Here is a 26,009-nt window from a genome sequence, read left to right as displayed (position 1 = left end):
TAATAGAAGCCACCATAGAAGCAGTGATGGGGTAGCAGGGCAGAAAGATGATCAGAGTGAAACACAAAATACAAACTTCTCAGCTTAGCCTTTAAAGCTCTTCACAACTTGCTTCTGACCTGAATTCCCAGACTATTTCTCCTTCATACATTCCATGCTTCAGCCAAACTGACATACTCATCATTCCCAGAAGCCAGAATTCCATGTCCTGTTTCCATGCCCATGCAGAGGATGGCTGTCACTCATTCCTGGAATGCATGTACTCCTTGCTCACCTCACGCCCCTGAGAATCCTCAGTTTCTTTCAAAGCTCATCTCAGGTACTGCCTCTTTCGAGGACACCTTTCTTGATCCCCTTAGCTGTTAGAGCTTTCTCCCTTCTCAAATGATCTTGTTTTCACTTACCTACACATCACGGATCATGACAGTTGAATGGAAGCTATTTTCCTCTCATGACTTTGCATCCCCATTGCCTAATATAGTGTCTTGAACATAGTAGAAACTTTCAATTAGTGTTTGTTAAATGGATGGATTTTTGTCATTTATGTGTGTATCCTCATAGTACCTGTCAGCTTCTTACACAGAGGAAGGTTTCTTAAATTTTATTTTTATTTCATTAAATATTTCCTATTTGCATGTAAAAAAATTAACAATAATTTAAAAGATTTTTTTAAAAAATTAGCTGTGTGACGTTGGGCAAGTCACTTAACACCAAATGCTCTGCCTTCCCCCCTCAAAAAAAGATTTCAAATTTCAAATTCTCTCCCTCCCTCCCACTCCTCCGCCCTCCTTCAGAAGGCAAGCAATTTGTTATTGATTATATGTGTGAAATCATGCAAAACATATTTCCATATTGGCCATATTGCAAAAGAAAACACAAATAAAATAAAAATAAAGAAAATTTTTAAAAAGTATACTTCAATCTGCATTCAGAGTTCATTAGTTCTCTCTCTCTGGATGTGGGTAGTATTTTTTTAAATGATAGTCCTTTAGGTTTGTTTTGATCAGAGTAGCTGAGTCTTTCACAACTGATCATCATAAGGAAGATTCTTAATGAATTTTGAATTTGATGAAATTTCTATCCTATTCTTAACAGTATCTACTTGCTGAAAAGCCTTAGATTCTAGATTTCACTGAATGGAATGCAATCTAATGGCCAAAAATAGAGTAGGAGTACAGAAAAAAATTGGCAGTTCATTTCCTGTCTTTGTATGGGGAATTTTCCAAGAAGGGAATGTCCCCTCCTACAGCAATGGAAAACCTTCTTGAGGACTAGACCATTTTGAAAGCAACTAACTAAATTGTCTGGATTTCATCTAAATATTTTAGTATCATGTAGATTTATTCAGTTTTTTAAAAATCCGTAATTTTCTGTATTTAAAGCCAGAGAGTCAATTCCATTGTTCTCCCTTCACTCATCCCTAGCTTAGAGTATGGGCTTGGTTATAGTCATATACTCACATATGAGGTGAGATACCTTGGGAGTTCTCCCTAAAGAACTCAATTTTGTGTCTATATAGGATTTATGGTTACAATTTCCTTTCACATTCACTATCTCATTGATTCTTTCAATAATGCCATAAATTAGACAATGCAAGTATTAATAACCCTATTTTCCAGATGGAGAAAATGAGTTTTGGTGAGTTTACAACTTGCCCAAGATTATGTGGCTAGTAAGTCACAGAACTGAGACACTCAGTATTCTGTACCCAATTGCCTCTGATGTAGTTGGGGGTCAGTATATATAAAATTGTTATTTTAATAGCATTTTAAAGTTTGCAAACCATACTTTGTACATTGTCTCATTGGAGTCATACAAAAATTTTTTGAGGTGAGCATTAAAAGGCCTATTATTTTCATTTTACAGATGGGGAAATGGAGGTGCAGAGAGGTTAAACAATTCACCTGAAGTTATGCAGTCAGTAAATGTCTGAGGATGGATTTAAATCTGAACCTTTCTGACTCTAGTTCCAACACTCTATTCACTAATATATGTGTATAGCATATATATATATATATATATATATATATATATATATATATATATATATATATACACACACACACATAAATAGTGTATATATGTATATATTTTTTATTTGGACCTGTGATTTCACAAGAGATGAAACTCCCTCCACCAATGCAGATCAACAACTGCTCTGTAACTTGTTTTAGGGAGTTGCCTGGTACGCTGGCCAGTATGTGGCAGAGGATGGGCATAAGCCTGTTTTCCTGACTCTAAACACAACACTCTGCCTTCCATGTAATATATCATGGGTCACCCTATGGATTCCTACCGTTAGTATAACTATAGAGCAAATGTATAACTACCAAAGACCAGTAGGGAGAGAGAGGGGGAAAACACGTAAATCATTCCGCAAAATCACCCCAAATGATTCTGCTATGTTTATGCAGGCATGATTTCATTCAATGATTTTTAAAAGGTTTAGCATGAGGCACCAGGCTGAGGAAAAACTCCTCCCTGTCCTTTGTGAAACTGAGGCCATCCTTTCTTTCTCAATCTATAGCTTCAATCTCACTGGATGGCAGGAGAAAGAGAATTGATCTAAAGTGCAGGTGCCAGAATCAAACAGGCTCCCTCTCATGAAGAAATCAGTCATGTCATTAGTGTCCCCAGTACCAGGCAAGGAGGGAGCTGGAGAGTGATAAATGAAGGCTATAAGTGATAAATGGTGGCTGAGCTCTCAAATGCTTCTAAAGTCTAGAGATTCTCCCAGAGAAAGTACCCATGTTCTTCAGTTCTTATATTCTAATAATTGTGTACTTGATGAAATGCTAATCTCCAGGTAATTTTTCATTTCCAAATATAAGCCTTGATCAAAATCTCTTTTGCATTCTCGTAAGGAAAAAGTACAGGTTTCTTCTGTAAGTCTTTGTATTCCCATGTGTTAAGACAATAATATCTTCCTGTGTATGGCCCTTTATTCCTCAGAGAACATTTTTCTGCACTCTCTCTCTCACTAGATCTTCACAACAACCATATGAAATAGTCATGGCTACTATAATCTTCATTTTGCTGGTGGGGAAACTGAGACATAGGACTTGAAGTCAGAATGCCTGACTTTTTTTTAATGAGTATTTAACTCTCCTTATCTGTAGACAGTCAAAGGTGATTTGGGGTCATGTTAAATTAAAAACTCTGTAGGGTGATTGGATAAAAAGGAAATCGTATGACATTAGGTTAGAAAGAAGAGGACACCATTTCCTGTTCTGCTTTTCTCATCACTAGCTCTCCTAGAATTCCTAAGGAAAATAGTGTAAAGTTAATAAGTTGGTCAACTGTGTTTATTAAGCACATATTATGTGTCAGACACTCTGCTAAAAATGGAGGTTGCAAAGAAAGACAAAAATCATTCCGTGCTCTCAAGGATCTCATATCTGGTGGAGGAGACCACCCCCTCCCAACACACACACACACACACACACACACACATACACACACACACACAAAACAAAAAAAACTAAAACTGTGTGGAGACGAGATATAGATATGATAAATTGGGGGAAATCTCACAAAGAAGATTAAGGAGGACTAGATAAAATCCAAGTCCAGTTTCTGCAGGTAAAAGGTGGGTTATATGAGATGTTGGCTTGCTTCTGCTCAATTTTTAGAACATTTCAAATATTCAGCTCTTTGAAACTAATCCCAAGAATTCAAGGTAAGATAATACTTGTGGCACAACAGATTAAGAGAAGAGCAATGAGTCTCCAGAGCAGGAATCTGTCTACCTCTGAGATCCTCAGCCTGTAGTTAAAGATGTGCCAAGATATAAAGATGTACCAAGGTTCTTAAAGCCTTCAGAAGTAGATCTTTCAGAGGTAGCTGGTTGCTGCACCTTCTTTCTCACTATTGTTCTCTCCTCACAAGGCCTTAAGAAGACCCTATGAAGTTGAGTGTGATGCTGAATATCTATAATCCTTGGTCCTAGGAAGGCTAAGGGGGTTGGGTCATGGGAACTTTGGAATCCCGAGCTGCAGTGCTCTAAGCCCGTTAGGTGGCCACACTAAGCCAAGCATCAATATGGTGAGCAATGTTAAGTTCAGCCCCAACATGGTGAGGGGTGGGGTGGGGTACCAGGCTGCTGGAGGAGGAGTGAATGCAAACAGATTGGGTCTCTAGTGGGCTCAGGCCATTCCTTGATTTGCTATACTTCCAGTCAAAGTGAGAGTCTCAAAAAAAATTAAATTAAATTTTTTAAAGAGCCATGTGAAGTACAAGGACATTGATTTTTCCATTCAAAAACCTGGCAAATTGTGGTTTTGATTTTTACGAGAGCTTCATGTTTGTTTGTTTGTTTTCATATGAAGAGCCTTGGCTTCCCAATCCCTTCACTTTTTGAGTAAATGATAGCTAACATTTATATAGTGCTTTGCTTGGATGGGTAAATGATAGCTGACATTTATAAAGCACAAGGCTTGCAAAGTGCTTTACATATATTATCTCATTTGATTCTCACAACAATCCTGTGAGGTAAGGGTTTTTATCATCCTTATTTTACAGTTGAGGAAACCAAGGCTGATGGAAGTTGAATGACTTACTTAAGGTCACATGGTAAGCATCTGAGGTCAAATTTGAACTCACGTCTTTTTGATACCAAGTCAAGCACTGTATCCACCGTATCCAAACTCAAATAGAAATGGATCCCTGCTCGTGGCACAGTGACTTAGAAAACCACAATTTAATGTTATCTGTGTTGTATTTTATTTTATTTTGTTAAACATTCCCCAATTGCATTATAATCTAGTTCTGTCGACACTGGAGATCCCCAAGAATAAATAATATGCCTAAGGTCATCCTACAAGTTAGTGGTAGAATCAAGATTTCCTAGAACTCAAATATCCTATTGAACTGTTATTTTCACTACATCTTTCAAGTGTCATGTCCTATGGCATAATATACATGGTAAATACTATCAGAATTCAGAGAATTCCTACAGGACCTATAGGTTCCTATAAAATATCCATGTGCACAATGAGATGACAGTCCTTCTAGTCTCTGACTTTGTCTGACTACATTTGAAGTATTATGTTCATTTCTGAATATCACAGGGAGGTGGCCATGGCATAGTGGATAGAGTGTTGTCCTTGGAACCTAGATAAGCTGGCTTCTAGTTATCCCTCTACCCTATACTGGCTGTTTAACTTCTCATTGCTCTAGACTCTGTAAGACTATAAGTTATAAAGACAATACCACCCTGCATTTGGTATAGCAAGTTTTCTCATCCAAGAGTTCCCTATACTGAGAAATCATAGGTTCAGTCATTATTCCTAGCAGGGTGCTACATTTTAGAAAGAAACAGAGACAGAAAGATGAGAGATAATGTTGGATAGAGATAGAGATAAATAGATAATAGATGAGAGAGAGAAAGAAAGGGAGAGAGAGAAGGGAGAGAAGGAGGGAGGGAGGGAGAGAGTTGCTGGTGATTATACAGATGAAGGCAATCACAGGATAGTGATAGCCTTGAAATTATTCCATATGAACAAGACATGAAGGTACTGAGGCCATTTTACCCAGAGAAGACTTAGTTGGGGTAACAGAAGCAGACTTCAAGTGTTTGGATGGCTGTCATGTGGTTGAGGAATCAAACTTCTCTAGCTTACCATCAAAGAGCAGAATTAGAAGTAAAAGGCAGAAGTGACAGAGATACACATTTAGGTTTGGAGCATAGTAGGGTGTATTTTCCTTCTCGTTTGAGACCTTTCAGCAAAGGCTAGATAACCACTTGGTGAGTATTTGAAGATCCTTACCCAGGTTTGGGTCGGCATAGAGGGCAATGTAGTTCCCTTTCAACTCTGAATATTGGTGATTCTTAATTAGGTAAGACATTTTGGCCTAGTGTTGGGAAAAGAAGTTGGAGTCTTTAGTTTCTATCAACTTTTCCCATATCTCCATTCAAACTCTTCAAGAGGGTCCATTTTTGATTAAAGTGAAGCAAGAAATAGTGAAAGGATACATGCTGTCCTGGAGTTAAAGTGCCAAGTTACCACTGGACCTCAGGTCCCCAAAATATATTCCCTAACATTACAGGTGAAAGACATGAGCCTGGCAGATGACCCGTTACAGACCTTCATGAAGCCTGGCACACTGAGGACTCCTTGAATAGCAGCAGTGAAGAAGCCATGGGAGAAGAGGTTAAATCTACATAACTGAGAAATGCTAGATATCCTCATTTTTCAAGGAAAAAAGTAGAACAATTCACCACGTGGGTGGTACTAATGTATGCGACCATCAGGAGACATTTACTAATTTATGTGTTTTCATCTAGCAAACCTTACACCTACTTCATAGTAAAAGATCAGTCATGTATAGAGTAATTCCCTAGGAAATGATCCTAAAAGTAATAGACCTGAGCATGGCATAAATATTTCTCTTCATGACAATTCACTTTTGCTGCCAGGAATGATTAGAGTAAGGCTTATTAATTCCACTAATGCTGTATCAGATTTCTGAAGATAACTTGCAAATCAATTCTTATGGCACCTTGGACAAGCCCAGGCTCTGACCAAGGCCTTCCAATAAGGAATAGCATTTCTTCATTTTTAGTGATTCATACAACTATTTCATCACCATTTCATTGTCAAAAACAGTTTTCAGGGTCAATGTGGCAGTTGGAGACTGTCAACTACCACAAGGCAAACTATTTGTTTTTGAATTGGAAAGGAACATCTGGGATCAAGACCGGGATAATCATAGCCAACATTTTCATAGCATTACAAGCTTTGCAAAGCATTTCACTTATGTTATCTCATTCGGTCTAGGAGAGTTCTTATAGATGCTTTCCACACATAGCTATAAAAGTGACATTTTTTTATCAGTTGATTTTGAATAAAGCTATCAAAATTTCTGAGATCTTTGAAGCATTGACTTAGAACTGAAAGAAATTTTCATGTCATCAATTCCCCGTTTTACAGATAAGGAAACTGAGCATCAGAATGTCTAAGTGACTGGCCTAGGGCCACATAGGCAATAACTGGCAGACCCAGAGTCATAGACTCCTTTAAGTTAGAGTTCAAAGGGATTGTGGAGGCCATCGAGTCAACTCTTTGCTTGATGTGTCAATGTGCTCTACAAATACTGCTGAAAAGCAACCACTGAGCTCGTGTTCAAACACCTAAAGACATAGGTAACTCATTCTCTCACAAGGCAGATTATTTGACTTTCGAACAGCCCTAGTTTTTAATGGCACAAGTGGATATAGTGCTGGGCCTGGAGTCAGAAAGACCTGAATTCAAGTCTGGCCTCAGACACTACCTGTGTGACCTTGGGGCAAGTCATTTAATGTCTATTTGCCCCAGATTCCTTATCTATAAAAAATAATGGCACCTACCTTCCAAGGTTGTGATGATTAAATATGGGTAGAGAACTTAGCACAGTGCTTGGCACATAGTAGGTGCTTTATAAATGTTAGTTATTACTATTATGTTAAGCTGTTTAGTTCTCTAACTTTCAGTATCATTATGTGGCAACGCTTTGCTTTCATGCAAAGAGTCATTAGGATGGTAGAGAGGCACTACTTATTTCCTCATTCACAGGCTGCAGAGCAGTTACCTTAAATCTTTAAAGACCACAGGTGAGGCTTCCCTCTGTCTCTGTAAAAGATATATCCCTAATTGAATCATTCCATTATCTATCATTTAAAACTCTCCCAAGACCCAAGACATGCATGACAAACGTTCCAAGAGTGCTTTTGATGAGGGAATAAAACACTCATCTTTGTTCATCATTACTTACTGGTGAGTTTCATAATTCAGAGCCAACAAACATTTTTCCTTCAGCCCACATCTGCTTTTACAGTGGAATAAAATACCACAAGAATGACCCTGTGTTCCCTTTTCTCATTCAAAAAGAACTGTTTGCATTTGCTCTCCATGTGGTTCTTAAGAGTTGGCAGTTACAGACTCAGTCTAACACTGGCTGTGTAAGCTGATCATTGATACTCTGATAGCTTTTTAGAATCCACAGCTGAAAGAGATCTAAGAGGTCATCTGGACTAACTATTTCTTTTTTTACTTTTTCAGATGAAGAAACTGAGGACACAAAAGGTGGTAACTTACTATGGCCACAGATCGCACAGCTAATAAATAGAAGACCTGGCATTCAAACCAATGTCCTATGTCTCTAAATTCAATGCTCTCTCTATCAATGGGCCATTCCCATAAGAAAACCAAGATATTATATTAAGACATCTTCCTCCACACAGAGGTCTGGGCTAGTGCCTGTGTTTCTATATGGGGCCATAATAGATTTTTACAAGCTCATAGCATTTCTGTAGCACTTTGAATAATTGCTGCTCACATTTCAATTGCACTCCATAATTTAAAAAGCACTTACTTAACAACAACCCTATGAGGGAGGTAATGCATGTATTGCCATCCTACCTTTGGAGGTAAGAAAGATGCCTGGTGCAGTCAGTGCCTCATATACACCAACACTTAGGAACAGAGATTTAGAGCAGATAAGGCCCACATTGCCATTTAGCCCTTTTTTTAGTTGTGTTCGGCTCTTCCTGACCCCATTTGGGATTTTCTTGGCAGAGATACTGGAGTGGTTTGCTATTTCCTTCTCCAGCTCGTTTTACAGATGAAGAAACTGAGACAAACCAGGTTAAGTGACTTGGCCAGGGTCACACAGCTAGTAAGTGTGTGAGGCCAGATTAGAACTTGGGAAGATGAGTCTACCTGACTCCAGGCCTGGCACTCTACAATATAAATCATAGGGGTCATCTTGTCCAACCTTCTCATTTTATAGATGAGGAAACCATGGACCAAGAAGGTTAAATGATTTCCTAATAGACACATAGATTATAAATAGCAAATCCAGGATTCAAACCCAGGTCCTCTGGCTCAAAATTTGAGTCTTTCTCCACTATATTATGTAGCTTCAACTTGAAGTGACTTGCCCAAGAAACAGAGTTAGAACTTGGCCTCAGATCTTTTGACTTCAAATCCAGCACTCTTTATATAATATGACTGCAAACTTTCATAAATATATATACATTTGTCATGTTTGTGTGACATGAATTTTATATGTATATATGTATGTACAAACATATTTATGTGTGTATATACAAACATACATGTACATATACTTACAGTGTGATATACATATATACACATACACATATATTTACAGTATGATATTTATAGATCATCCAGTAAAGGACTCTGAGTGATTAGACGGATAGGAGCAGTGAAAATGAAGAGTTGAGGAAAACTTGGAAGTTGCAAACTAAAAGGACTAAATCTGAGGTCTCTGAGAAATTAGAGAAAAAAAACCAGTCTAGAATAAAGTATAGAACTTAAAGCCTGACATGCTGGATCTTGTAATCTTCTGGAATAGTATTTGAAAACACAGGGTCAGGAGACCTTCTCAAAAGGACAAGATGCATGGGAGCAGAACAGTCCATCTTTCTCTTACAACTAGAGCAGCAAGGCTGAAAACTAAGCACCAGACAGTAATAATCAAGAAATCCAAGGAAAATCTACAGTAAGCTAATTTTTCAAGACTAGGTCTGCACAAAGAGATAGAAAAAAAGACTAGAAGTACTAGGGAATGGGTCCTGCCAGAGTAACCTACCCCCTGAATGCAGCACACATAAGCCTTCTAGCTAATAGAACGGGGGCAAGTCAGGAAAGCTTGGAACCTGTATCCCAAACCTGGGACCAAAGGTGAAGACTTAGACCTGGATCAGACTGAACTGGTACAGCATGTTAGCCTGACCTGCTTGAAAACCCAAAGTACTGTGTACTGAGTAGTTCACAGAAGCAGCAGTGGCAAGACAGCAGATAATTCAGATTAGGACCAAACAAAACCTCAGTGTTCCTTTTAGAAGTATGGACAACTTGGCCCTCACATGAAACTCCCAATTTGGGAAATAAGGCTGGGGAAACGAGTAACAAAAGAAAACATCAATGATAAGGAAATGCCATGATGAATACTGCCTCATAAATTAGAAGGAAGCAACAGGAGATAAAAATCAGTTTACATTTTAACCTTTTTATGGTAGACCCATTTGGCAATCTTGTAAAACCCATGTACCCCCTCTCAGAATAATAAATGCATAAGATATATAGCACTGCAAAGGAAAAAATAATATTGAAACACCATTATCAAAATATTTTAAAAACAAATTCACAAAGCCCAGATTAGTTTAAATAAATCTTGGTGATAAACTTAACTAAGCAAAATCAATCTGAGGGCAGTTAAAGATGAGAATAGTAGCCCAACAAACAGAAAAAATGGAAAAGGCCCATAAAGACTTTTATAACAAACTTTTCACCATCAATAAAAGAGAGGGGGAGAGAAAGGGAGAGAGGGAGAGAGAGAGAGAGAGAGAGAGAGAGAGAGAGAGAGAGAGAGAGAGAGAGAGAGAGAAAGAGAGAGAGAGAGGCAGGCAGAGAGAGACAGAGAGACAGAGACAGAGAGACCCAAAAGTCTAAGGCACAGCTTTAGGGATAGCCATCAGTGAGTTTCAATGAGTCAAAGTGAGTCAAGGGTAGGAGGCCAAACTGAAAGCAAAGATGTATTTGCAAGCTAAAGAAACTGCTGACAGCAGCTTCATCTTCTAGTACAGATAAGAGTTTTTATAACTTTTCTGCCCACTCAGAGTACAGTGAATCAGTAGCATTTGTGGCAATTTAGATTAGTTAGATAAGTAGTACTTTTCACAGTGAGGGAAGGGAAAATGGGGGCTTCTGGGGAGAACTTTTGCCATGTAGTTGAGAGAGTTTGTTATAGTTTACTGGCATGAGAAGACACTCTTTTTCGAGGGTAAGAGATAAAGGGATGTAACCAAATATTTTTACAATTGTGAAAGAAGTCCTTTCAGACAAAACTGTAGGGTTAAGGTAACTATTTGGACAAGACTGAAGGTATCTTTAATCCAAGAACAACAAATAGTAGTTACAACAGTGTACAAAATTACCCACTTTACATAGTTTGTTGTATTTTATTTTTCCTTTCTTTCTATTATTAGGTCACCACATAATTGGGGGATTTCTATATTGCTAGTCATCAAGATGTCTAGAAATGATTTTGGTTCCCATTTTCCCCCAAAAACACTTTGAAAGGGCACTTATAGTAGTACAAATATTAATTTGACTTTGACTTAATCAGAACAACAAAATGAACCTTGAAGATGCTAGTAAAGATGCTAGGCATCTGGGCTTGGAGTCAGGAAGACCTGGGTTCAAATCCAACATCAGATACTTACTAGCTTTATGATGTAGGGCAAGTTACTTAAACTGTTTGCCTCAGTTTCTTCCAATAAAGATAATAGCAGTCACTTACCTTACTGAGTTGTGAGGATCAAATATTTTAATATTTGTAAAGTGCATAGCATGTTATCTGGCAACTAATAGGCACTACATAAATGCATATTCCCTTTCCACTCGCTCCTATCCCTTATATATAAGCTATTAGAGAACATTCTTTAGAAAACTTTAGTTCAACAATAGGGTTTAAGGCTTCTTTATTCAGATTAGCTCCAAGTCAAGGCTGATGTCCCTAAATCTTTTGAATAAACCTAAGTAGAAAAGGAAATAAACTTGTTTTACATAACCTAGGATAGAATTGGGAGTAGTGATTCAATGTAAGGAATGATTCATTATAAAGAAAACCTCTCTAACAATTAGAACTGTCACAAAGATTACTCACTATGACCAGGTGTAATTTATACCGGGAATGCAGGGCTGGTTCAATATTAAAAAAACTATAAGCATAATGCATATCAATGATAAAAACAACAAAAAGTATATGATCATATCAATAGATGCCAAAAAGCCTTTTGACAAAATATAACACCCATTCTTATTAAAATCATTAGCAAGCAATGGAATAAATGGATCTTTTCCTAAAGTGATAAATAATATGTACTTAAAGACAAGAGTAAGTATTATTGTAATGGGGATATGCTTAAAGCCTTCCCAATAAGATCAGGGGCAAAGCAAGAATGTCCATTATCATGAATATTATTCAATATTGTATTAAAAATGCTAGTTATAGCAATAAGATGAGAAAAAAGAAATTTAAGGAATAAAAATAGGCACTGAGAAAATAAAACTACCACTTTGCAGATGATATGATGGTATACTTAGAGAACCTTAGAGAATCAACTAAAAAAATAGTCAAAACTATTAACAACTGTAGCAAAATTTCAGGATAGAAAATACACCTATATAAGTCATTAGCATTTCTATGTACTACCAACAAAGCTGAACAGGAAGAAATAGAATGAGAAATTCCATTTAAAATAACTGCAGAAAATATAAAATACTTGGGCATCTACCAACCAAGACAAATTCAGGTACTATATGAACACAATTACAAAATATTTTTCACAGAAATAAAGTCAGATTCAAATAATTAGAGAAATATTAATGGCTCATGGTTAGGCCAAGTCAATATAATAAAAATGACAATTCTATAAAATTCAATAAAAATGACAAATTACTTATTCAGTGCCACAGCAATCAAATGATCAAAGAATTATTTTATAGAGCTAGAAAAAATAATAAAATTCATCTGGGAAAACAAAAGGTCAAGAATATCAAGAGAGTCAATAAAAAAAATGTGAAGAAAGACACCTAGAAGTACCATATTCCAAACTATATTACAAAGTAATCATCATCAAAACAATCTGGTACTGGCTTAAAAAGAGAGTGGTGCAATAGTACAATAGAGTAGGCACCTTATACAGACTAGTAAATGACCAAAGCAGTCTAGTGTTTGATAAACACAAAGATCCAAGCTTTCGGGATAAGAACTCACCATTTCATAAAAATTGCTGGGATTATTGTAAAGCAGTGTAGCAAAACTAGCCAAAGACCAACATCTCACACTCTACCAAGATAACATCAAAATGGATAGATGATTTAGAAAGGCTGATATAAATAAATTAGGGGAGTATGGTAAAAATGTATCTGTCAGATCTATGGATAAGGGAAGAGTTTGTGACCAAACAAGATACAGAGAGGATCACAGGAAGCAAAATGGATCATTTTGATTACATGAGATCAAAAAGGTTTTGCACATACTAAACTAATGCAGCCAAATTAAAAGGAAAGCAGGAAAACAGGGGTGGGGAAACGTACAGCAAGTTTCCTGGATAAACCGCTCATTTATCAAATATATAGGTAACTGAGCCAAATTTATAAAAAAAAAAAGAGTCATTTCCCAACTGATAAGTGGTCAAAGCATATGAATAGGATGTTTTCAGAAGACATCATCAAATCTATCAATAGTCACATGAAAACTGTTTGAAATCACTATTGATTAGAGAAATGCAAATTAAAACAACTTTAAGCTACCACCTCGTACCTATCAGATTTGGCTAACATGACAGAAAAGGAAAATATAAATGCTTGAGGGGATATAGAAAAATTGGGACACTAATGCACTGTTGGTAGAGTTGTGAACTGGTCCAACCATTCTGGAGAACAATTGGAAGCTACACTGAAAGGGTTATAAAACTGCACACAACTCAGCAATGCCAATACTAGATGTGCATCCCAAAGAGATCAAAGAAAACGGGGAAAGACCTATATGTGCAAAAATATTTATAGCATTTTTTATGGTGGCAAAGAATTGGAAATTGAGGGAATGCCCATCAATTGGGGAATGGCTGAACAAGTTGTGGTATATAATTGTGATTGGATGCCATTGTGCTATAAGAAATAATGAGTAGAATGCTTCCAAGAAAAACCTAGGAAACCTTATGTGAATTGATACAAAGTGAAGTGAACAGAACCAGGTGAACATTTGTACACAATAACAGCAACTATGAAAGACTTAACTACTCTGGTCTGGGCAATAATCCAAGATAATTCTAAAGGACCCATGATGAAAATTGCTCTCCACCTCCAGAAAGACAGCTGAACTGAATGCAGATTGAAGCATACTTTTTCATTTTCTTTACTTTTTTTGGGTTTGTGTGTGTGTTTGTTTTCTTTTGCAACTTAGTATGAAAATACAGGGTGTTCCTAAAGTCTGGACACACAGGGGAAAATGCATATTTTCAAGAAATGAAATGAAATTTGCAGCAACATATTTTTAATTTGAATATTAACAAATAACATCTTCAATATGATTTCCATCATTTGTGATGCAAAGGTCGATGCGCTTTGCAAGATTCACATGAACTTGATGCAAGTAACTCCACACTACCATCAATTTTAGCACATTCATTCTTTATGCATTCAAACAAGTGTGTTGCATACCCCAGAAAAAAGAAGTCAAGGGGGCTAAGGTCTGTTAATATTCCAAATATTTCAAAATATGCATTTTTGCCTATGTGTCCAGACTTTGGGGACACCTTGTATATTCTGCATGACTTCACAAGCATTATCATTATCATATTCCTTGCCTTCTAGATGGCCGGGAGGGAGAAAATTTGGAAAATGAATGCTAATTTTTTTAAACACGCTTGGGAAATATTTAACAAAATAAATAAAAATGTAAAAAAAGACAATTAGAGCTATCCCAAAGTGGAATGAACTGCCTCCAGAAGTGGTGGATTCCCCATCCCTGAAGGTTTCCCAAGTGTAGGATAGAAGACAGTCAACAAGCATTATTAAGCATCTGATATGTGACAGGTACAGTGCTAAGCACAGGAGAGACAAAGATACGTAGAAGACAGTCCCTGCGCTCAGGGACCTTACAATCCAATGATAGGATGGCTAGCTATAAGAGATGGTGTAGAGATTTAGTTCACTTGGAATGGATGCTCTTGTAAGATTCTGTAAATGGCTGTGTATGTATGTATGGGCAGTTTGAGAATTCACGTTTCCTCTTTCTCTTCCTGACCCTTTACAGCCTAAATTCTCCTGTGGCTTAATACATGAGTTTATTTTCTTCCCTGAAAATGCCCTTGTCCAGGTTACCTTCTCCATGTCAGAAGTGCTCTTCTCAGTTCTTTCAGTTATCTATCTTTGTAGCTCTCTATTTTAATGCTGGAATTATTACACAGTCTGATTTGAGGGACAAAATCTAATGAATTATGCTTAGGTGAGACCAGGGGCAAATTTTTTTCCCATTGAACAAAACTGAAATGAAGGGACAGATGTAAAAAAAAGACACTAAATTCCCACATTAAACAAGCATGCTTTACAACAGTACCCACTCTGAGCAGTGATAACATCATAGACTTTCACTCCATTTGAGGGACTTCTATATATTGAATCTTGACAGGTCACTGTGGAATTTAAACTTTATAGGTGTAAACCCTTTTCCAATTACATAATTTATTCAGTCTCTTCTTACATTCCTAAGAAACAAAGCTTTTAGTTGTTAGTTAGCTGGTACCCATAATGAAGCAGGTCAGTAATATGTCTTATAAAGTGGTTTGATTGATATTATTATGTGTGTGGCTGGCTAATGACCTTCTAGAGAAAATAATGAGCAGATTTATTACTTGTGTTTGGATTTCAAATCTATATTATATATGTGTGTACATATATATATGTAAAAATGTGTATATGTAAGATATACACATTTAATATATACATACATATAATATATATTATTGACCATTAGTGACAAATGATGTTGCCAACAAATGAAATTGCTATTCACAGTTCAAAAATGTCTGAATTTCATATATTTTCTCTTGTACATGTCAGGGAGTCAAGTTCAGCTGACCTTTCACATGGAAAAATCCAGACAAATGGAATTAGTTATTATTTAAACTTTGACACACAATGCAATTCAAAAGTTTGATATACTACCCTAAGAGCTGGAGGCGTAAAGATGAAAGAACACACAAAGCATTTAAAAAAAAAAAAAAGCCCAGCTCATGAATTTGCTTATTGTTCTTCCTGGAAAGCCACCAAGGGCGTGAAAGGTCCAGGGTAGATAATGCTACTAGTCTTTCTACTCCTAGCTATATCCTTTGCCCTGAGTGCTTATCTAGAATTTGCTCTGGCAGTAGAAGGGTGTGGATGAGGGGTGGGGGAGGGAAGGATAGCTTTCACTGCTGCACCCCACCCGGAGGGAGACATGCTAATGCTAATGCTAATACATGGACAGCAGCATCTGTTTTCTGTTACTGATGCTTTCAAGTAGTTAGAGCTCATTATTTTAAAAAATCACACTGTTTTGGCTATCCCAGTTTGGCCAATGTTACACCAGATGAGTCTTTAAGACAGCCACTTCTAAACACTTAGTATACATTACCAAAATTCAGCCACACCCCTTCTGCCCATGTCCATACTCCCTTCCACCCCAGCCTCTGGACCCACAAAGAAATGCGAATCAGGCTGAAATCACTACAGTTATTGTTTAATACTGTGAAGGAAGGGACAAAGAAGAGGACAGACTTCCATCATACAGATTCAGTAAACAATTCAGTTCTTTGATTGTGAAAATGAATTATACAAGAGTCCCTTTGCTTCCAGTAATTTTTAAAGTTCTATGTATAAAAATTCTGTGAAATATACAAGCCGTAACATGTCTGAGCTTTCACTTGAACATTTCTCAAGCAATAAAATCCCTTTTAATGATCACAATTGCTCCCCTCATGATTCATACAACAAAATCCATTTTTATACAATCTGGTGGTTTTACAAACATAAGGCACGATTTATTTTTAACAACTCCTTGAGTTACAAATCACTGTTAGCATTCATTTCTCCACTGTTCTCTATAACCCTGTAAACATAATTTAACAGTGTTCTTGGTAAAAAGGTTTTTTGATAGAGACCCCTACCCAAAGTGGGGTTGGAACTTGTGGGCACCTTTGAGTTTTAAGAGTAAATGATTCATCACATTTTACATAGAAGCTTTCAAAAAAAGCTACAGTGAAATTTTAAATTGTTCCTGAGTTAATCTGTGGAGCTGGACTGAGATAAATGAAGAAGTGCCTCACAATCTGGGAATTGGCGTGGCAGCCACAGCTATGCTCTCAATGGCACATTCATCAGTGCCTCGGCGGATTCTGAAGTAGCCACTCTCACCCCAAGAGGTCCCCCAACTATTTTTAACTATCCAGTAATGTTCGCCAGTCTTTTCATCAGTGCCATAGCCTACGAGAAGAACAGCATGATTGGTCAATTCAAAAGGATTGAAATTGTCTTTTAGCCCTGTGTGGTGGTAGATCCCTGCTCTGTAGTGAATGAAGTCATCATATACTTCAAAAGCGACGGCCATGGGTCCATTCTGAATTAGCTCATGTTTCATCAGAGCTTCACTGCAGCCTCCATAGAAGCCTCCCACATAGTGGTACTCAGAGGTATAATAGCGAGTGCAGTTCTTTGGGGTACATGGAGAATCGCTGGCCTCATAGGGAAAGCATTCCTCTTCCACCAGCCCAAAATCTTGGGCGTACTTTCCCCCGATGAGATATGGGAAGCCACCATTGCAGCCTAAATAGGGTTGTAAAAAGACCACATTAAGTTATGCTCCTCTACTGAAAAGATTTCCACTTCTCATTATTCTTCCTTCCTGCTGCCCATGAATTAATTGGTTTCTCTACATTTTTTAAAAAACAGAGAAAGTATGTCTGGCAGGTTTAGTCATTTTCCCAGAACTGTCTCCCTGCTAAGCTAGAACAAGTTCATAGCGGTAGCATGTGAATTGGGGAACTTTTTATGTTGAGCAACATTCCATTATCATCAAGTCCCCATGGGGCTTTGTATTTATAAACAAGGTTTGGCCTGTTCAGAAAGCCAAGGGGAAAACTAAAAGCAAACTTGTGCTTACAAATCAAAATTTGGGGGAAGACAAATTCTGACATGTCATAGAGACACAGAATTTAGTGCTTGAAGGAATCTTAGAGAGGTCATTTAATCTGACTCTCTAATTTTACAAATGAGAAAAAACGGGATCCAGCAAAGTTAAATGGCTTACCCCAGGGTACACAGATAATAAGTAAAAATTAAACTGAATGAGCTGGTGTATCAACAACCGGCATTTATAAAGTGGTTTAAGGTTTGCAAATAACTTAACATGGCCTCACAGCTAATATTTTCAGATCTGAGACTCAAACTCAGGTTCTCCTGCCTCCAGGTCAAAAGGTCTTTCCATAACACCTGAACATTAGATCCTTGATTCTGTGGCACGGGCAAAATCTCCCAGGGAAGTATACCTGGGGTAGAGGACCATAAGGGTGGTCCCAGACCTTGCATATTTTACTCACCTGCCTTTGTTAGCTTACCTGCTCCTATCTACTGATACCCTGCTTATACTCTTACTCACTCCCCAATCACTAGGAAACTAGCATAGTCTTACATTCCCAATCCCTGTGATACTGAATCTCTCACTGCCAAAGATCAAACTCCTTTTATCAATGAGGGATGTCCACTCTCTCATCCTATCTAACTCAACCCTGCCCCAACAATGTTCTACTTCCTACCTGCCAGCTGCTTCCACTATGCCTTCAGGAACTCCTGCTCTATAATTAACAAACTTCCTTTCATTTTAGAACTTTTCCTTTCACCTTTCTTCCAACTCTTGCTTTCAATGAGGACTAGTTCCTTTCATATAATGATTCTAGTTAGGTGCCTGAGGCCAATTTGAACTCAGGTCTTCCTGACTCCGGGCCTGGTCCTCCATCCAGTGCTCCACCTATCTTCCATTAAAAATTACTCTTTGCGTCAGTCTGTCCAATGAATTCTGAATTCTCTTACTATATCATCATCTAATCCACACCTCTTCATCTCTCCGTGAGAATAATATGAGAAACTTTACCCAATACTTTGCTAAAATATAGGTAAAAATCTATATTCAAAAGATGTTTCCTCATCTACCAGTTTAGTAATTCTGTCAAAAAAGAAAATAAATTGACATGATATGCTCCAGAAAAAGCCATGCTGGGTCTTTGTAATCACCACTTGCTTTTCTAGAATCTTCTCAGGAATCAAAGTGAACCACACTGACCCACAGTGTGCAGACCCTCTTCTATTCTATTTTTTGAAAATCTGGACAAAATTTGCCCTTCTCCAACCTCATTTTCCATGGACTACTGCAGCAACCTACTATTCAGTCTCCCCACCTTGAGTCTCTCTCCACTCCATTCTATTCTCCACACAGCTGCCAAAGAGATTTTCCTAAGGCATATTTCTGAACACGCCACCCCACTGCTCAATGGTCTTCAATGTTTCTTCCATTCTAAGGCTAGAATCAATTATAAATTCTTCTAAAATTCATTCCTCTATGTACTCTATGGTTCTGCCCAATTCCTTATACATGACACCACCTTTTTTCACCATGTCTTTCCATTGGCTGGTCTCCACCCCTGGAATGTGCTCCTTCCTGACCTATACCTCTTGCAAATCAGAGTTTCCTTCAAATTTCAGTTCAATCATCATCTTCAGATATCCCCAAGGAGTTAGAGCACTCTCTCCCCAAACTACACTGTGTTCATTTTAAAAAAAGACATTATCAGTATAGCTATATCTGTATATACTGCACCCCCTTTTCTTGCTAGTATTTAAGTTCCTGGAATGCAGGAATTGTTTTCCTTTCTGTATCTATACACCCAGCATTTAGCACAGGCCTGGTATTTGCTAGGTGCTTAATGATTGCTTGTTGATTTACCCATCTATAAAACGAAGGGTTGGACTAGATAGCCTCTAAGGTCCTTTCTTCTAGATCTAAAGCTATTCTCCTATCCTCCCCTGACTAATTCACCATGTTGTCTCTTAGTGGGTAAACTGCTTTGCAAACCATACAGCATATTAACATAGGCTATTTTTTTTATTAAATATCATATTCAAGTCCTAAAGCCAGTGATTTTTCCACTATATTCCACCTTTCCTGTAGCTTTCAGGCAAAGCTTAATGGGGCTCATGGGAATATCACTGGTTCATCTTACGGATACCCACCACAAAAGGGAAGGGCCCCTTCCTTATGTGGCTCATGCAGTATTCAATAAGTCTCACTGATCAATTATCACGGGCCTTTCATCATATTACACTGTCTTAGCTGCAGCTGAGCCAGAGGCATGTGAAATGCTACATGGATGTAAGATGCTATTGTCACTATTACCTTGAGAATATTCGCTGCAAGACACGATCTGCTGGGGACTTAACACTGGAGACTGGGAATTATTGGTTAGGATACGAATTCTTGACTCCAGCATACCCATGGAAGCAAACGCATAGCAGCTGCCACAGTTTCCTGCAGGAACAGAAAGGGACAGACAAGACCTGTGAATCTTTCCAAGTGTCATCCTTCCATGTAGTCACACAGAATCACACCTACATGGCCAAGCAGCATAGAAAATTCATTATCCTGTTACTGTCTTAAGTTTAGCATCACACAAAAGACCCAATTGGGATTTCATAATTTTCCTTTAGATTTTCTTTTACCCTTTTGTTCTTTCTCTCAGGAAGTTCAAACTCAACCAAATGTCAGGCAAAAAAGCTTCAGGAGGTATAGAGAGAGTGTCCAGTATGGGGCTACATGGGCTTGTGATCAGTCATGTCATTAGTATTACAGACCTTAGATTCAGGCGTGATCGATATGGCCTGAGTATTTATATATCTCTGAAGCACAGACATTCTCTCAACGAAAGTATCCGTGTTCCACAAATCTTTCACATTTAACAACTGTCTGCTTGATAAATGGTTTATCACCAGGTAATTTTTCATCTCCAAGCTGAGGCCTAGTTCAAGATATTTTTACTGTATGTATCAGTGGTGAAGAGCTACAGATCTCAGGTCAGACTACAAATACAGTTATTTACCTATAATCCATTCTTCCCTCATCTCTACCCCTGCCCCCAACTCCTGCCCAAACACATGCAATTGCATTTATATTCTTAAATAGAATAAGAGCACAGAGAAGGGGCAGGAATGGTATTATAATCATTGGTTCCTACTGTTATTAGAAAATATATTCATCTTTGAGACTGTACATTTATTAAAGAAAAGCAACCAGTAGCAAAAGCAATGGGCATCTTTATCTCCTAATATGGTACATTTCCTCCAGGAACTCTGTCCAGCTTGAAGGAGGGGATGGGTGGGGAGAGGGAGGAGACCCTTTTAAGAGAGCTTGCCTGTGTGTTTATGAGAGACAGAAAAGGAGAGAATCAGAAAGTGAGTATGCAATACAATTGGTGGGTTGGTTGGTTGGTTGTTGTCCTTCATTCTTCAAGGGACCAAAATGATATCACTATGTTGGGGTTAAAGTACAGAGTGTCCAACTATGGCTGATCAGACCAATATGAGCTTGGAAGGCTCTGCCACAGAGGAAGCACGTATGTCCAGATGAACACTTGGAGTAGAGATGTGGTTAGAGATTCAGAGGTGGAAGGAAGTGTAAAATATGGTTAGAGATTCATAATTGGAAGAACTTAGGGGTCCTCTACTGTGAGCATCTCATTTTATAGATGAAGAAACTGAAGCCCAGAGAGAGGTTGGAGTCTTTGTCCAAGGTCAACCAGGTAGCAAGTGGCAATACCGGGACTTGAACCAAGGTCACTTGACTCCAAATTTAGCATCCTTTTCAATGCACCACACTGCATATTTGCCAAGGGAGATACCATTAAATCATAACCAGCTACTCACCAGTGGCAGGCAAATGTTTTGCTCAACCCTCATCTAATTGCTTCATGTCCCTATCAACTTTCAAATGGGTTTCTCCTCTATTCCCCAAAGGCAGATATACTAGGCTCTTAGATCTTTAAATTCACCTCCAGTCCTGTGGGAAGACTTTATCTATCTTTATTGGATAGCTAGAAGGTACAGTGAGATAGCGCTAGACCTCAGGGAGAACTGAGTTCAAATCAGGTGTCAGACACTTACTAGCTAAGTGACCCTAAGTAAATCACTTAACCTTTGTATGCCTTGATTTCTTCATCTGTAAAATGGGGATAACAGAACCTACCTAGCAGAGTTGTTGCGAAGATACACTGAGCTACCTGCAAAGCACTTTACAAACCTTGAAGTGCTATATAGATGCTGGCTATTAACACTGAGCTGTAGCTACAGCAGCTGACTGTTCCATCCTATCAGGAGATCAGCACTCTAGTCTTTGCTTTAACAGTCACATAACATGATGTTAATTTAACATTAACAACAACTTGACATAACTGAGTCTCATTTTCCTCATCTATAAAATGACCAGGTTAGGTTAGATGCTCTCTCACATACCTTTCAGTTTTCAAATTGTGTAATTCTTGAGAAAAAGCATTCTGAATTAGGACTTTAATGGAACAGCTTTCTGCCTACCTCTCCAAAAAATCCTGGGGGGAAAACAAATACACTGGTCTCTTAGAAGTGACTCTATCTGGCAACAACTAACCAACCAACCAATCGTATAACATACTCACTTTCTGATTCTCTCCTTTTCTGTCTCTCATAAACACACAGGCAAGCTCTCTTAACAGGATCTCCTCCCCCTCCCCACCCACCGCCTTCTTCTGGCTGGACAGAGTTCCTAGAGGAAACATAATATATTGGGAGATAAAGATGCCCATTGCTTTTGCTACTGGTTGCTTTTCTTTAATAAATGTAGAATCTCAAAGATGATAATATGAACAGCATACCCAAATTATTCCTAGGCTGGGAAAAGCAGAGATTACACAAACTCCTTTTGATCTGGGGATTTATCTTCTTCCTCTTAAATGCAGAAAGAACTGAGCTTCAAATGGCTTCAAATGCATGCTGTTCCTGTTTTAGGGAGGGCCTTTCCTGCCCAACATGAAAAAAATGAACAGGTTGCCTACCCCTACCCCTATGAGAAAGAGCCTTGCTGTTCTCTGGAAAGAGAAGTTGTGGATTCCCTTTAACTGTGGTTGATTCTGTGAATTCTGCTGATTCCTGGGTTTGACGGAGTGCCGATATCCTTAGAGTCAGCAGAAATTTCCAAGTTGCCCAGATGAGGGAAGAGAAAATCAAAAGAGTTAGTCCCTGTTTTCCCCCTCTTTAAAACACTAAAACCCAAGAGGAAGTCAAAAGGAGAAGTTGTGGAAGCTTTGTTTTTCCAAGAATCTGCTTAATTGTAAGTTATGAGTGAGTTCAAAGGCACATAGTGCCTTTTCCTCAATAAAGGAATGTCTAAAATGCAGAAAAAAGAATGAGGCGACTGGAACACTGCTACCACAGGCCAGAAGGAAATCATACCAAAGGGGTGTTAGCTTTAGGAGTTTCTTTCTAGTTTTTTCCTCCTAAATGAGTGACTCTCATAACAAGGGGATCTATTATATCTCTGTAACAACAATGCTGCTTGCAGCTGCTGTAGAGGTGCACAGGAAGGCTGCTAGCACAAGTTCTTTGATCTGCTTTTCTAAGGAAAACAACTTTAAGGGATTAACAATCTTACTTTAACTAAACATACATATATCATTCACTTAGTTCAGGGGAAAAAGTCAGTACCCTTCACTTCAGAGAAAACACAAAAAGAAATTACAAGCAGAAATCATATAAACAAAGCAAATAACACAAATCAGCAGACAGGGCTTCTAACTGTCTGTCCATAGCAATACATACATAGTTACCAGAAAGAGAGAAGCCCCAACATCTGGATTTTCAAAGCCGGGAGGCTCCTTAACAGTTCTCCAGAGTCTCGTCTGGCCAAATCACACAAACACTCTTTCAATGAGTGAGCCCCCAAAGCAAAATGCTAATCTCTGAACACACACACACACACACACACACACGCTTCTTCAGCATCAGAGGGCATCACAACCACATGGCTCAAACTCATGTGACTCAGCCTTCCTTATGACTTAAACAGGTCATCAAAGACTCTTGATTTAATCAAAGGCACTTTATTGCCTTAGTGCTGAGAAGCACTCCAAAAGAAAAAAACTGCAAAAAAGTCCCACTTTGCTTGCCATTACAATCTCCAGCTAAACTACTCCTATCTCTTTCAGTCCTCCCTCTCCTCTATTTCTATCATCCCGGGGAGGCCCATTCCCAAAGAAGGGGTGGCAGGTAGCAGTGAGCATATACAGACTTTCTGACTTTAATGTAACTGGTATTTACATAATGCTTTGAGGTTTGCAAAGTGCTTTACAAATACTATCACATTTTATCCTCACAAGAAGTCTGGGAGATTGGTGATATTATTGTCCTTATTTTACAGGTGACAAAATGCAGGCAGCAGAGATTAAATGACTTGCCCAAGGTCACACAGAAACTAAGTGCATGAGGCAGGATCTGAACTTTCTGACTTGAGGTCCAGTGGCTCTAACCACTGTACCTCCTAGCTACCTCTAAAAGGCGGGAATGGGTGGCCTTTAGGAAAAAACTGTAAGATAAAGTCTCTGACATTAAAATTAAAGTCACAGGACCACAGATCCAGAACTAGAAGAGACCTCAGAAACCACCTTTCATTTTACAATTGAGGAAATTGAAGGACAGGGAAGCAGTGACTTGGACAAGATCAAGACCCTCACTGAGGCTACGGAAGGTGAGAAATCTAAATAAATTGAATATGCAATACTAGATGTAACTATTTGCCCAAGAAAGGTGAAGAACGATTTGCCACATAGGTGGCAAGTTTATGGGGGCTACCAGGAGACATTTACTAAATATGCTGGTTTTCATACAGAAGACTCCACATCTATTTCATAGTAAAAGAGCAGTCATGTGTAAAGTAATTAGCTCCAAAATGATCCTAAAAGTAATAAACCTGAGCATGTCATAAATAATTGGTTCAAAAGACTAGTGACTAAAAATACAGGATAATTTGCTACCAGAACTGATTACAGGGAAAATTACTAAGTTCATACCTACCTTACCAAATTTATGAAAATAACTTGTGAAAGTCCATTATGATCTGACTTTGGACAATCATGGCTCTAACCAAGGTCTTCCATTCACAAGCCAGGTAACAGTTAAATTAGCAAGGGGACTTTTAAGTTAGCAAAGCCCCATTGCATGCTGGGATTCTTATGGACTAGCTAAGCCTTCCAGGACAGTGGGTAGGTCAGAGACCCAGGGAGACTCCCCAATATAGCAAAGCCAGGTTACCTCTTTGCAAAGGGAAAAACAACTCCCTTTAATCCTAAGCTAGCAATGATCATTCCAAAGGGATATATATATATTTTTACCTTGGTTTCGAACAGGGCTAACATAGTTGACACCATTAACATTTCTCCAGTCCCAAGACTTTGGTAAAGTTAAAGTTTTTTGAAGTACTTCATGGGTCAATGGTGCAGGTTTTGGCCTAAAAAAGAAATATACATATATGAGCATTGAGTCAAGCTTCAGTTATTCAATGTGTAGAAAATACATGTCTTCCATCTTTACTACCACAGCTACACCAATAGCTTGTATGGATCCCAGGCCAACCATAAGGGAGGTGGATGAGAAAATATAAGAGTGTGTGTGTGTGTGTGTGTGTGTGTGTGGTGTGTGTGTATGTGTGTGAATGAGACACCATGTATTTCTAATTATAATAAGAAATAATTTGGGGATTAGTCATTGTTTTTTGTTTCCTCAGGACTTTATTTTCTTGCATTAATGTAGAGAATGGAAAGCTGACACTGTGGTTTCAATTCAACAAACATTTATTCAGCACCTATTACCAAGCACCTATGATAAGGACATCCTTGGCACACTTTACATCTTAGGTCTTTTCACTTTCCTCTAACAAGTTTAAACAAGGGAATGGGGCAGGTAAGATTACAAGAGCCATGAGAGAGAGAGAGAGAGACGGAAAGATGAATAGTTGGATACACCCTAATACATTCATATTAAGGCATGACTAAACTGTACTTAGACTAATTGGGCAAGCTATACATGAAAATCAAGGTCATAACTTTAGTCATGGCTCATGTAACATAGCTTAGAGGCAGCAGGTCTATGGAGAGACAAATAATTGAACTTACTGTGCATAATTAAGGAGGTGGGAGAGAAAAAAGGAAAAAAACAAACAAACCCTAAACAAACATATTAGAAGCTCAGTGGATCCACAGGTTGATTTAGACTAGTCTCCAATTTATGCTTTTGACAAGATTTCTGCAGGTGAAAGGTTCTTAATCTGGGGTCTACGAACTTTAAAAAAATGGTTTTTTTATAACTATATTTCAAAATAATTGATTT

The 26,009-nt window shown here is 38.2% G+C and overlaps 1 protein-coding gene across 1 annotated transcript in view; it reads right to left on the bottom strand.

Annotated features, from left to right (window-relative positions):
• Positions 1 to 16,275: 16,275 nt before the first annotated feature.
• CTSC (cathepsin C) overlaps positions 16,276 to 26,009 on the bottom strand; it is a 46,780-nt gene continuing 37,046 nt past the window's right edge. Inside the window, exons 5-7 of the mRNA XM_036744453.1 lie at positions 25,016 to 25,131; positions 20,002 to 20,133; positions 16,276 to 17,378 (exon numbers count right to left, since the gene is read on the bottom strand). Coding sequence (XP_036600348.1) covers positions 16,879 to 17,378; positions 20,002 to 20,133; positions 25,016 to 25,131 — 748 coding nt within the window. The 3' untranslated portion in view covers positions 16,276 to 16,878. The remainder of the gene's footprint in view (positions 17,379 to 20,001; positions 20,134 to 25,015; positions 25,132 to 26,009) is intronic.

Source organism: Trichosurus vulpecula, chromosome 2, assembly GCF_011100635.1.
Source record: "Trichosurus vulpecula isolate mTriVul1 chromosome 2, mTriVul1.pri, whole genome shotgun sequence".
NCBI lineage: Eukaryota > Metazoa > Chordata > Mammalia > Diprotodontia > Phalangeridae > Trichosurus > Trichosurus vulpecula.
Note: the sequence above shows the minus strand (reverse complement) of the source record. Positions and strands in the feature narration are given on the sequence as shown.